General features: G+C 38.2%; 1 protein-coding gene across 5 annotated transcripts in view; it reads right to left on the reverse strand.

Annotated features, from left to right (window-relative positions):
* Positions 1-14,077, reverse strand: part of LOC124367798 (phosphatase and actin regulator 4B) — a 514,259-nt gene that overhangs the window by 164,933 nt on the left and 335,249 nt on the right. For all 5 annotated transcript variants that reach the window (XM_046824917.1, XM_046824919.1, XM_046824914.1 and 2 more), the window contains one exon: positions 1,343-1,441. In XM_046824917.1, coding sequence (XP_046680873.1) covers positions 1,343-1,441 — 99 coding nt within the window. The remainder of the gene's footprint in view (positions 1-1,342; positions 1,442-14,077) is intronic.

Below are 14,077 nucleotides of genomic sequence, written 5' to 3' on the forward strand. Positions count from 1 at the left end.
ACTGTAATAATATGTACCTACAATATGCAAATTTTTGTTTCAAAATTACATTGAGCGCCAATCATTTATTACATCGTATGTGCGCTAATGAATTCGACTGTTTGACTCCTGTCCACGCTGGGCTAATACAGATCAATTATATACAAAAATCGTAGAATATTGGAGAAAAATTCCAGTTATTTCACAGGTGCATATTGAGACTGTTTTAAAATTTAAATCTTTAACATGAGCTTGGAGTATCTTTTCAGTGACTACCATTTATCTCAGAAGAGTAATAACGACGATCAAAAGAAATATGCCTCCTATGTCCCCCCAATTTCTCTGTAGGAAATCGCGTGCGAAGCCGTGGGTAACTGCTAGTAAATAATAAATCTCTTTATTTCTGTAAAACAATTCACATTGTATTCGAATTGTATAAAGAGGATACTAATTGTTATGTTGTTTTTACTGTTAATATTAGATAATTTTTATTCTGACGTTATATGGATAAGTAGTTAAAATTATTTTTATATTGGTTATATTTTTTGTATTCTTATTTTTAGTTCATTTGTAGTTTCAGGCACCTCGGAGAGTGGCCAGCATGTAATTTAATGCAACTGAACTCTAAAAGTACTATTAAGTTTATTTTATTTTGTTAATCCTAATCACACTACTGGACATGTGATTAGGCTATTCCTAAGATTTTATTTTTGTAATGTTTTTGTACTTTTTTGAAGGAATAAATCATTATTCTCATTATTCTCACATATTGTATAGCATCAGTCACTTTCATCTTAATTCTAAGCTGTCTAGAGCACTAAACTAATGTAATGTAACTAAATGTAACATATAACAGGTTATTATTTAAAACATGATTTACGTTATTAAACTACAAGTATACACAATCAGTTACTTCAAATTAAACAGTATTCACACAACAACTATATATAACTAAAACTATAAAATTATAAATACTTTTAAAACTGATAAAAACTTTAAAATATAATACAAATTCTAAAAAAAGACTTAAAAACAGGTCGGTCTCCTAAAACTCTGTCTCACGGTCCGCGAACTCAACAACGCCATAGAAGACCCCCCCCCTACTAAAAATTGCTTTAATTTATTTTTAAACAGTGTTTCCCTGTTTTCCTCACGTATACCGAGGGGAAGCAAATTGATTAGTTTAGCTCCGACCTCACGGGGTACAGCTCCATAAGTGCAGTACAATCAAAGGTTCAAAATACCAAAGTTGATCCTATTTATACATTTTTTTAGTCCAACAATTATAAAATCATCATTGATCATTAGCAAATACATAAAACGTAACTTAAGGTGGTAGGGTAAAAAGAAAAAATGGACTTACCAGGTAACGGCAATGGTGACGTGGGGCTCTCCAGCAGTAAGATACCCTTCTGGACCAGTTCGTCTCTCGGCGCCCGCACCGATATCTTCCGCTCCAGGGCTGCAACATCACAAGAGTTCCGGTTACACGGTGTCATCCTAGCATCATCCTTATGGACTTAAAATGGCTGTTCAGCACAACATGTTCAAGACCAACACGCCAAAAGGGTTTACTACAATTCCGTACCACGAAACAGTGTGCAGTTCCATTCCGTTTGTGTATTATGTACTAAGAATTTGTGTATCTTGTCCATAACCCATCCTTGCATAATTATTATTATGAGATTCAGTTAAATTCCAATGTATCGACATCATTTAAAAAATAGAAGTACGCAATAACTCATCCTTGCGTAATTATTATTATGAGATTCAGTTAAATTCCAATGTATCGAAATCATTTAAAAAATAGAAGCACGCCACACCACTTCGCTGAAGTTGCATGCAAACCTTCAAGTCTGTAGCTAATTTCATTCTTGAGATGCGCTGCAGACATAGAGACAGACATAATGAGTGAACTCTTTATTTTACGAGGTGACGTTAAGACAATAATGAAGAAAAGAAATTTCTAAATCCTCCCGGCAGAAAAAAATCGTGCCACTCTACTGAGTGATAAGCTTGAATGACGACGCTCAGCAAACTTCCATGAATGGACAGTGACCATTACTTAACTTATTTTCCTCTGTGTAGAAGTAAGGATAGTTATGATTTACGTTTTACTATGTCGCAAGTAAATTTCCATATTAACAATCATATGGATCAAAGGAAAAGACTCCACACAATGTGATTCCAGAGGTAAGATTTAATAAAGTAAACCATTGGCCAGTAAAAAACGTCAATGTCACAGAACATTGGTGCAACCTCTAAACCTGCAAAAGAATGACCCGCTACGTGTGTAGCTAATGCAGTCCCCATGTTTGTTCACACTGCATGAAGCAGTTCCATACTAATTGAAAGTGCATAAGATACTGTATAGCAATATTATGCAATTAGACTTTTAGCTTAATATGAAATAACAAGTGTTTTGGATTTATTTACATGATTTTAAAGATTTTCAAAAATGTAATTTTTAAGTTGTAACGTTTGTAGGTTTTTTTCTATTTAAAATAAATTTACAATTGAAACTGAGTACAAACTCAGTATGTTTAAAAATTCATTTATTCTCTCATCTCTAGTTGCCATCTTGGTTACCCATAAGACCAATGTAAAACGATTAGAAAACCCCCATGGAGTTACAAGCCGCATTATCGTCCTCGATGTTCCCTATAAAGAAAGTGTAACTCACTCGCCGGCCACATCGCACTTTACATTGTGCAATGGTGTCACAATTGGCTCCAAAGAGACGTCAATAAAATCTTGGCATCGCTCTCGGCTGCTGCCAGATTATTTACAGTAAATCATCACTTCTGGAAAGAGCAGTGCAACTCACTCTCCGGGCACATCGTATTTTACATTGTGCAATGGTGTCACAATTGGTTCCAAAGAGACGTCAATAAAATCTTGGCATTGCTCTCGGCTGCTGCCAGATTAACTACTGTAAAGTAAATCATCAGTTCTGGAGAGAGCAGTGCAACGTCACTCTCCGGCCACATCGTACTTTTACATTGTGCAATGGTGTCACAATTGGCTCCAAAGAGACGTCAATAAAATCTTGGCATTGCTCTCGGCTGCTGCCAGATTAACTACTGTAAAGTAAATCATCAATTCTGGAGAGAGCAGTGCAAGTCACTCTCCGGCCACATCGTACTTTACACTGTGCAATGGTGTCACAATTGGCTCCAAAGAGACGTCAATAAAATCTTGGCATCGCTCTCGGCTGCTGCCAGATTAACTACTGTAAAGTAAATCATCAGTTCTGGAGAGAGCAGTGCAAGTCACTCCTCAGCCACATCGTACTTTACACTGTGCAATGGTGTCACAATTGGCTCCAAAGAGACGTCAATAAAATCTTGGCATTGCTCTCGGCTGCTGCCAGATTAACTACTGTAAAGTAAATCATCAAGTTCTGGAGAGAGCAGTGCAAGTCACTCTCCGGCCACAATCGCACTTTACACTGTGCAATGGTGTCACAATTGGCTCCAAAGAGACGTCAATAAAATCTTGGCATCGCTCTCGGCTGCTGCCAGATTAACTACTGTAAAGTAAATCATCAGTTCTGGAGAGAGCAGTGCAACTCACTCCCCGGGCACATCGTATTTACATTGTGCAATGGTGTCACAATTGGTTCCAAAGAGACGTCAATAAAATCTTGGCATTGCTCTCGGCTGCTGCCAGATTAACTACTGTAAAGTAAATCATCAGTTCTGGAGAGAGCACAAGTCACTCTCCGGCCACATCGCACTTTACACTGTGCAATGGTCTCACAATTGGCTCGAAAGAGACAACAATAAAATCTTGGCCATCCTCGGCTGCTGCCAGATTAACTACTGTAAAGTAAATCATCAGTTCTGGAGAGAGCATTGCAAGTCACTCTCCGGCCACATCGCACTTTACACTGTGCAATGGTGTCACAATTGGCTCGAAAGAGACAACAATAAAATCTTCGCATCGCTCTCGGCTGCTGCCAGATTATTTACAGTAAATCATCACTTCTGGAAAGAGCAGTGCAACTCACTCTCCGGGCACATCGTATTTTACATTGTGCAATGGTGTCACAATTGGTTCCAAAGAGACGTCAATAAAATCTTGGCATTGCTCTCGGCTGCTGCCAGATTAACTACTGTAAAGTAAATCATCAGTTCTGGAGAGAGCAGTGCAACTCACTCCCCGGACACATCGTATTTTACATTGTGCAATGGTGTCACAATTGGTTCCAAAGAGACGTCAATAAAATCTTGGCATAGCTCTCGGCTGCTGCCAGATTAACTACTGTAAAGTAAATCATCAGTTCTGGAGAGAGCAGTGCAAGTCACTCTCCGGCCACATCGTACTTTGCACTGTGCTATATCCGTACACTGTGAGTGTGATTAGAGTATACCGAAAACAAGGACGAAGTAGGTTTTTAAAGCCTCTTTCTTTAGAAGAGTAGCGTTGAAATCAAAGATAAAATCGAAACCTCATACTTTGCCAGTATAAATTGTAAACTGGTATTAAGTTGCATTGCCAAAAAATTTAAAATTTGACAAGAAGGGGGATTAGTGGATGAGTTTCAGAATAAGGGGATAGGCACAAATAGAAGAAACAATATAATTCAGGCAAAGCTGGTATTGAGGAAAGTAAATAATAAAAAGGAGTAAACTTGCATAAGACTAGAAAATATTTATACAGATGAGCTATGCAAACAAAATGTAGAGGGGGAGAAAACACGGGTAAGCTACAAAGATAGTAAAGGTATATAAAATAGCACTGGATGAAGAAGTAACAAAGGTAGGCAAAACACACTAATTATAAAAATTTAAATAATTATGAAAAAAGTATGACGAATGAAGATTAAAAAAATGAGCAACGAAGTTGATAAAGTTATTTCGGGCAAGAGTTAATTTTAGCAATCAAATATAGACGAGTTATGCAGACAAAGTGTAGAAAGGAATTGGTAAAGGTATATAAAATAACAATGGAGGAAGAAATTAAAAAAGAATACAGGAACGATACTTCTTACTAGGAGGTTGAAAGTGCTCGAGAATGATGACGACTGAAGATAAATATCTGAACGACAAAGCAATTTGATAAAGATATTGCTTTTATTTTACGCTTAAAGGCAGTTAGTAACTGACAGGGAATGCCGCCCCGCGTCCCGACGCGTCGCCCGACGCTGGCTGCGCTGCCGGTCCCGGAAATAAATGTTGTATGTGTCACGACCCTGGTCTCCGGATCAATACCGCTTCCTACGGGTATTCAATGAAAAAACACTTATTTGCCCAAGGACTAATGTCTCAGTTGCAGTATTAGTTATGTAGCGAACGCTAAGAGAATACCGATGGGTGTTTGTATCTCGGCGTTTTAGTGACGCTGAGCATCGCTAACTTTGCCGATTCAGCGCCTAAGTTGAGAGCGAAGAGTTAGTTTTAGTCCATTTCCATATTGTTCTTTTCTACTTCAGACACAATACAAATATAGCTTTCAAGGATCAATAATTTCTTCGTGATAGTTTATCAATATATGAAATATCCAACAAAAGAAAAAGAGGGGAGATATATTTAAAACATTCCTCTGTAGGTTTAAGTGAAGCTGACGAGGGATCTGCTACATAGTGAACAGTGCAGCATTGACAAAGAGTGTGCTCGGTACGCTCGGCGTGCAAGCATATGCGTTTAGCGAGTGAGATCAGTGCGTTCGGCGTGCAAGCGTCTACGTTTAGCGTGTGAGATCAGTGCATTCGGCGTGCAACCATATGCGTTTAGCGTGTGAGTTCAGAGCGTTCGGCGTGCAAGCATATGCGTTTAGCGTGTGAGATCAGTGCGTTCAGCGTGCAAGCGTCTACGTTTAGCGTGTGAGTTCAGAGCGTTCGGCGTGCAAACATATGCATTTAGCGTGTGAGTTCAGAGCGTTCGGCGTGCAAGCATATGCGTTTAGCGTGTGAGATCAGTGCATTCGGCGTGCAACCATATGCGTTTAGCGTGTGAGATCAGTGCATTCGGCGTGCAAGCATATGCGTTTAGCGTGTGAGATCAGTGCATTCGGCGTGCAAACATATGCATTTAGCGTGTGAGTTCAGAGCGTTCGGCGTGCAAGCATATGCGTTTAGCGTGTGAGATTAGTGCATTCGGCGTGCAACCATATGCGTTTAGCGTGTGAGATCAGTGCATTCGGCGTGCAAGCATATGCATTTAGCGTGTGAGATCAGTGCGTTCGGCGTGCAAGCATATGCATTTAGCGTGTGAGATCAGTGCATTCGGCGTGCAACCATATGCATTTAGCGTGTGAGATCAGTGCATTCGGCGTGCAAGCATATGCATTTAGCGTGTGAGATCAGTGCATTCGGCGTGCAAGCATATGCATTTAGCGTGTGAGATCAGTGCATTCGGCGTGCAACCATATGCGTTTAGCGTGTGAGATCAGTGCATTCGGCGTGCAAGCATATGCATTTAGCGAGTGAGCTCTGTGCATTCAGTGTGCTTGGATTTGCATTTAGCGTGTGAGATGTAAAGGTTGATTTTAGCTTCTTTCTTTGGATCTGTTCAGACGAACATTACTCCATATTCTGAGACTGTGTCAGATACCAGACGCTGCCAATATAAGGCAAATGAACTTGGGCTACATTTAACATTTAAATTGAATCAACCCTTCTTACCATAGCTTCATTCTATGTAAAATATTATTGCGAGAATCTTCCTTCACAGGCGAAAATTCAGGGCACTCTTAGCAATTCACAATTACACCCCCTATATCGTTTGTGAGCTAATTAGAGCAGCGTGACTGTTTATGCGCTATTAAAACAATTGTATTGTTATAATTAATAAAAAATATATTAAAGTAGTAAAGCACAAAGTACATTTATCTCTGAATGTTCACAGCAACCGTCCGTAACTCACGGAAGAAGTTAAGGTTTTTGTGGAACTCGGAAGTCGATTTCCAGGTCGTTCTTGTTGAATAACGGTTCTGCGAATAATTTATCGGGTTTGTTCCGAACTGCGCGGGGTGGCCCAGTCGCGGGCGTCGCGACGCCCGCCCCTAGCGGACTGCTCGCCGCGGCGCTGTAATTTATCACTTGTATGTAAAATTAGCCGTGTTACCCCTCCAAATGGCTTAACAAATGAGTAGGACAGTATTTATGACTTCGCGATTTTACACTGCTGCTGAAAAATGTACACGTTACGATTTAACTTTTCCTATACTACATGTCAATAAATATTTGTAAATAGAGCATGTATTTTTGCAATACATTTTCCGGTATAGAATACATTAGAATAAATTATTTGGACTTGTGCCAAATTCGAACCATTTCTATGGAATTACTACCAAGACGGATGCAGTGTTACAACATTCGTAATAAAAATGTCCCGTTTTTCAATATGTTCCCAAATGCTATATCGACCTCCTATTTCAACGCAGTACAACCTAAATAATTTTAAAATCAAAAACCAATAAAAAAATCTAGATTATGCAAAATTGTACAGAATTATACAGTATCAGTGTACAGGAATTAAAGGAATCGGACGAAAAGTTTGGATTATGTAGACGTATTAGGTATTATTCAGGCGAAAAATTCGAGTATCCAGGATTTCCGAATAAAAAAGGTTCGACTGTAATAGCATAAATAAAAGTTAATGATGTTTCTAAAATGTGAATGAAATGTGAAATTTTAAACCATAGTTAAATTAATTAGTACAATAGAACAGAAATGTCTGTCTGAACTTCTATACAGGGTCTACAAAAAGACAGGGAATGGCATTTTATTTTTTCGAACTATTTTGCGCATAGATCAACGAAAGTTAGGTTACACATAAGTTAATATGTTCAAAACAAATTAACTTCACACATACAAAAAAATCTACTGTTTAAGTGAATATCTATTTTTCCACTATACGGAAGACGGTTCAACGATGAATCAGCAAAAATTTTTCTTTTCAAAAAATTCAAAATGTAAGCATAGTTTGATATGTACATCAAATTGAAGGTCTTTATTAGTAGAGTAAAATACCACAAATCCGACCTAAAACGGACAATTTACTTAATAATTTCAAATTCAAGTCATCCTTGACGGCTGCAATTTCCGGCTCGGTTGTCCGTTTTAGGTCGAGTTTTCCGGCATTATATCCCACTAATAAAACCTTTAATTTGATGTGCATTTCCCACCTATGGTTTCATTTACGATTTCCTGCTGACTCCTTGTAGACCTTCCCCAGTATGATAGAAAAAAATCATATTTGCTTAAAAAGTAGATTTTTAGGTATAGTACTTATCTGTAAATTTTCATTACTTTATGTTTAATAGGAGTTTTTCAGACCCTGTATAGAAACGCTTATATACTGTATCTTCGCTATCTATTACCGTAACGATACGTAGCATGACGTAACCAACCCGTGTGTCGAGCTTCTCCGAAAATATATTCGGATCGGATTCCAGCTTTTGATTAGGCTTCCTAAATAATATAAAGATGCGCTTCACTTTCACCATCAACAATCAGGCAATTTGACGTTGCCAGATTCAAATTAACATAAAGTTTTATTTAAACAAATTTTGTGCGCTATTTCCTGTTAAGAAGTCCATATTATAAAAAAGGGATTCTTACAGCTTGGTTGAATGTTTGAGACTAAATTACGATGTTTGAGACTAAATTACGATGTTTGAAGCTAAATTACGATGCCTTTGATAAGGGTTATAAATATCACCTACGGATTGGTCTTGTGGGGAGGATGCTCAGCCCGCTAACATTAAACGAATTTTCACTCTGCAGAAAAGGGCTGTTCGGATAATCGCTAAACTACATAGGAGAGAGTCGTGCAGACCAGCTTTCAAAAATTTAAAAATCTTGACCTTACCTTCCCTCTATATTTTAGAAACTTGTCTTTTCTTTAGGTCAAAGTGCGATCATATAAGAGGAAGTGAAATTCACTCCTATGAAACTAGAGGAAGGGAGGACTACCGAACTGGGACACACAGAACGGTAGTCCATAATCGTTTGCCCTCACAGGTAGGAGTTCATCTGGTCAACAGGCTACCAAATTCAATTAAAAGTGTCCCAATGCTCAAGGCATTTAAAGCTCATCTCAAAAAAATATTGATCGCAGAAGCCTTTTACAACACAGACGAGTTTATGACACACGACTGGGAGAACGCGCTACAAACACACTGACCACCGGATGAGAGTGGAATAATTCGAATGAATGAGGGAGTGAATGAAAACATTGTAAGTTTGAATGGGACCTCGATGTAAGATTGAATGGAAAATTTTAGTTTAAAAAAAATCAAGTGACGGTTGCATACATTTAATTGTAAATGTCAATTGCAATAAAATATTTATTTATTTATCACGAATTGACGCTCCTGCACCGCTGCATCGCTTAACCGGTCTCACTGTGCCTGCGACAGTAATTGGGTCGGAGATAAAGACAAGTGGTATTTCATTGAAATTGCAAACCGCATCCTTTACTAGGAAGTAATAGCTTGCTGCAATTACCATTGCGACCGGAGCACCACCTTGCACTTGTTTCGATGGACCATTGAAAATACATGATTACACTATTCGTGCGTATATGCAAACGTTTTCCATTTAGACGCCTTTTGAAAACCACTCACACAAGTAGGATATGTAGAGGTAACAGAATCCCAACAGCAGTATAGACCACCTTTTCTTTTGTACGCCCACCCAGGAACTCATAGTAATTCCCCCCGCAAGTATATATGTTTCAAATCAAATGTACTAGGATCTCTTACTTTGCGAGACGAATGCAAAGAATCGTGGACGATAAGAGATGTTGCTACAGATGGCACTTAAACTTTGGAACAGGTTCGATCTAAAGAACGGTACCTATGGCTAGGTATCGTTCAATCCGGGATAGTACCAAATTGTACAAACTCCCTCCTGATGTCACAATTGACACAACGAGTTTGAGTAGATAAGAAAACTCGATTACATCCGACTGTATCAGCATTCGAGGAATAGATGCTTCAGCGGGACGAGAGCAGACAAGAAGTGCTGAGTGCTGAGTTATGCTATCAGCGATGAGTAACAGCAGCAGTTCTCGTACCGATATCGCCTGTTCCACTCTGCAGACGTTCCGCGCTCTCGTATTGTGATGCTAATATGAACAGTTATTGTTTTATACCCAACTCAATGATTGCTGTCAGGATCGCGGTAGGCGTATTTTTCCAATGAAAGTTTATATTTCGGATAATACGATGCAGCTGTAGTATAGGATAATGATTTAGGATAATAGCATGTTAAACTATTATACTATTATATAATATATACATTCATTACATTTGTATAAGTGGCAACAGCCTAATTTAATTTCAATAAACATTGACTCGCAAAAAGTACTTGCTCCGCCGGGACTCGAACCCGGATCTCTCACTTGCCGGTGAATGTGCTACCATTACACAACAGAGCCCTCACTTTTTTACGATTCAATTATTTGTATTTGTATTATATTGTATTATATGTATATTCATTAAATTTGTATAAGCGGCAATAGCCTAATTTAATTTCAATAAACATTGAATCACAAAAAGGGGTATGTGTTGTAATGGTAGCACATTCACCCGGCAAGAGAGAGATCCGGGTTCGAGTCCCGGCGGAGCAAGTACTTTTTGCGATTCAATGTTTATTGAAATTAAATTAGGCTATTGCTATTTATACAAATAATTTAATAAATGTAAATAGAAGTCATTTGACAGGTATTTGGCCTTCCGATCATATGATGTTAGTTTAGTTATTTAAACACATATGTGAAAGAAACGGCCAAATACAAAATAATTGAAGTAAATTATTTTGGGTAATAATATAAATGAAGTACTATCTATATATGCTTACTGAATACCTATTAACTATACAGCTATCGCTATGCTGTGACGATTTAATTTGTAAGTAAATGTAACGACAACACTACTAGAGCAACCCGTACCAAAGTAGTTCGATGATATTTGAGGCGGTGTTGCCATATCGCTGCAGACCGGTTCCCGCTATGACGTGACTATGGTCACTAGAGTGTTACCAAATAATTATTGCTGATTGGGCGCAGGTAGTTTTAGAACACAGACGCAGCCCGCACACACACACACACACTAGTAAAGGGGATTTTTGATCCCCCCAAATTGTGGATTTGGAAAATATTTTCAAACTATTAGTTTACCTAGTGCATCTCCACAATCTAACCCAAATTTTTGAACAATCTACAAATTGCCACAGAGTATTGCTTAGCCTTGAGGCTAAGTTGTCACTGAATAACCAGGGACGGAAACGGCTAAACCCAACCCTCTGCGCTCGTGAGTGTGAAGGTGCGTGCGAGTAGACTACCTGGTCCTTTAGCCGCAATCCCTAATTATTGCCAATACTGTAGTGTCCGTTTCATTTACATATCTTAAAAACAAATGAATGAAATTAACGTATGTATATTTTTGAACGGTAATAACTAACGATGTTTGTTTATTTCATTAGACGATGAGTAATTTTTCATACACGTAAAATTGGCAACAGTGTAGGGCGCAGAGTGTTGGGAGGGGGGGGGGAAGAAACGCAACAAACACCATCCGATTATGTTAGACAGAGCTACTCTTATACCTACCACACATTAAATATTCTATTCCGTAAACCAATCAACACGGTTGACAACATCTTAAGAAATTAAAAAAGCGAGGGTGTTTGTAGTGAATGTAGGGAATCACAAGTTGCTAACAAAGTATTAGCAGATCGAGCAAGTACAATTCCGTTTTTGGATATAGGTCCCCCACTAATACTATTTTAGTATATTATAAACCGATACAAAGTATCGAAGGGTCCGACAAGACGCAACGGAAAGGGAAAGTGACAAACAGACTAATCTCCCTTTGACATTTGAATTCAAATCAATACGCTTATTCCTTAGGCCAAGAGGAAACTATGCGCCAAGTTTTAAGTCTCTACTACCTTTCATGAAGTATTATCGCACATATAGAAGGACAGCTGGACGGACAACGATACGATTACAATAATACCTCGTTGGGTTTTTAATTACCTCTAGTAATTTACCTACCAGATCAGTGATGTCCTAATCACAACTTAAAATTTAAACAAACACATATTCCTAACATGTATTGGAGTAAATTTCACGACACAACAAGGAACAAGTACGTTCATTGCACAAAAAAAGGTTTGATTTGCATGGAAAACGGAACTTGTTTTACATACAGCCAATTGTTTTAACAATTTCCGTGAGAATTTTAATTTCAAACTTTTTTTAGAGAGATAATAATTATACAACGTAATTTATGTTTATATTATATTTTTCTGGCAATACCTGCAAAACAGTAATAGATCAATCATAGACATACGATTAGATTGCATTTCAATACGTATTGTATCTTTAAGCCACCATCAATACACTGAGTGAATGTAGGCCGACCCACAGACAGATGTCTGACATTTTTCCAATTTCAACTTTCGCTAGCAATAAAACGATCAAATGTCATAACATTTGCATCTGAACGTAATCGATCGCTATCGTCTGTGACTGCACGATAAATGTCCCTTTTATTACACAAGCGAAATAATAAAATGTCCCCCCCCCCCACTTACTCGTATAAAACTTGCGATCGTAAAGAGCTGACTGAGAAGTGGGAGGACCGTCCTGCACGGGGTAAGTACCCGTCTGTGACACAACCGGGTCGAGATGGTGGTTTGTAAAATTTATGTGGCCCTGAGAGAACAAAAAGGGCATGAAAGGGCGCCGGAGAGTTCATAAATAGTTAACAGGTTCATCAGAGATTGCGGGGTAAAACGCGTTCCAGCTTCTCTGGCCTACATCTGAATACTGGTTACGTCGGTCGGCTACTGTTGTCTGGTTACACGGACCTGTCCTCCGTCCTTTCACCTCTCACAGGCTTCCTCCTGTCTTCTACACGTACGTAAGATTATTACCCACGGGATAAATATATTTAAAATAAAGCCTCGTTTCGATTCAGTGCCATTTTTACACCACTTTTTACAGGAAGGTAGGAGTACTCCACGACAATTCTCGTGTAACAGGCTTCATTGAGGTTCAATGCGAAATATTTTAAGTTTATAGCTCAATCGTACAGAACAGAAACTTTTATACTATCCGGAAAAAATAGAGAAATTCTTTCAGCCTACTGAATGATAGGCTTAAAAGTCCAGCCAAACTTCATGATTGGACATGAGAATCGTACAACTCAATCTTGCCTATGTATTTCCGGCACCGTAGTAACGTTTTTCCTTGTTTTTCCGATCAAGGAAGTGTATGTATACGTTGGTATAAAAAGTCTTCATAGGTAAAAAAGCGACTACTTTCGTATAATGTATTTCCGCTACCGGTAATCGACTGAGTACAACACACATGTACAAGTGTGGATTTAAGTTGTACTTAATAAAATAAAATTGGTGCCTGATACAGTAAATAACGCAATATACACTGGTATTTTAAGAAAAATTAAAACTAAATTGCGCATTATAGTACGAGATATATCACTGCAAGCCTGGCCTTTTGGCGTTATTATTTATTAATAATGTAAACAGATATTGAGTACACATTTTAATAGTAGTGTTTTCGCAAAAAAACTAACTTTCTATGCTCATACGAATTTACATAATATACCTCAGGTTTAAATGAATTATACAACAGTCTATCTGCCTCACCCTATGCATGCAACGCTATGTCTTGTACTATAATAATACAGATAAAGATAAAACAATGATTCTATTATATATACTATTGTTTTTTTCAGCAAGAACAACAACTGTTATTAATTATTATACTAACATTTATTACAAGAGGCCTATAGTCGCAAGAGTATTAACAAATAACGCGTAAAAAATGAACACATAGAAAATAAAATTAAACATGGAATGAAAGTGTATTACATGCACCACAAAATGGCAACTTGGAAACCAAACATTATTGAATTGGACAGTTGGACCCTTACCCCCCCCCCCCCCAACCACCACCACTCCATTTCATCCCACCCACAACTTGTACACATAAGAAGTAAGATGTTACGTCACGTGACTTGTGTTACACCTCAGAGATAACAGATCTCAAATAAAGAAATTTTTATACTGCGCCCAGAACCAGCTGTTCTCAACGACACGAATCTGGTGTCCTTC

Source organism: Homalodisca vitripennis, chromosome 8 (assembly GCF_021130785.1).
Source record: "Homalodisca vitripennis isolate AUS2020 chromosome 8, UT_GWSS_2.1, whole genome shotgun sequence".
Classification (NCBI taxonomy): Eukaryota; Metazoa; Arthropoda; class Insecta; order Hemiptera; family Cicadellidae; genus Homalodisca; species Homalodisca vitripennis.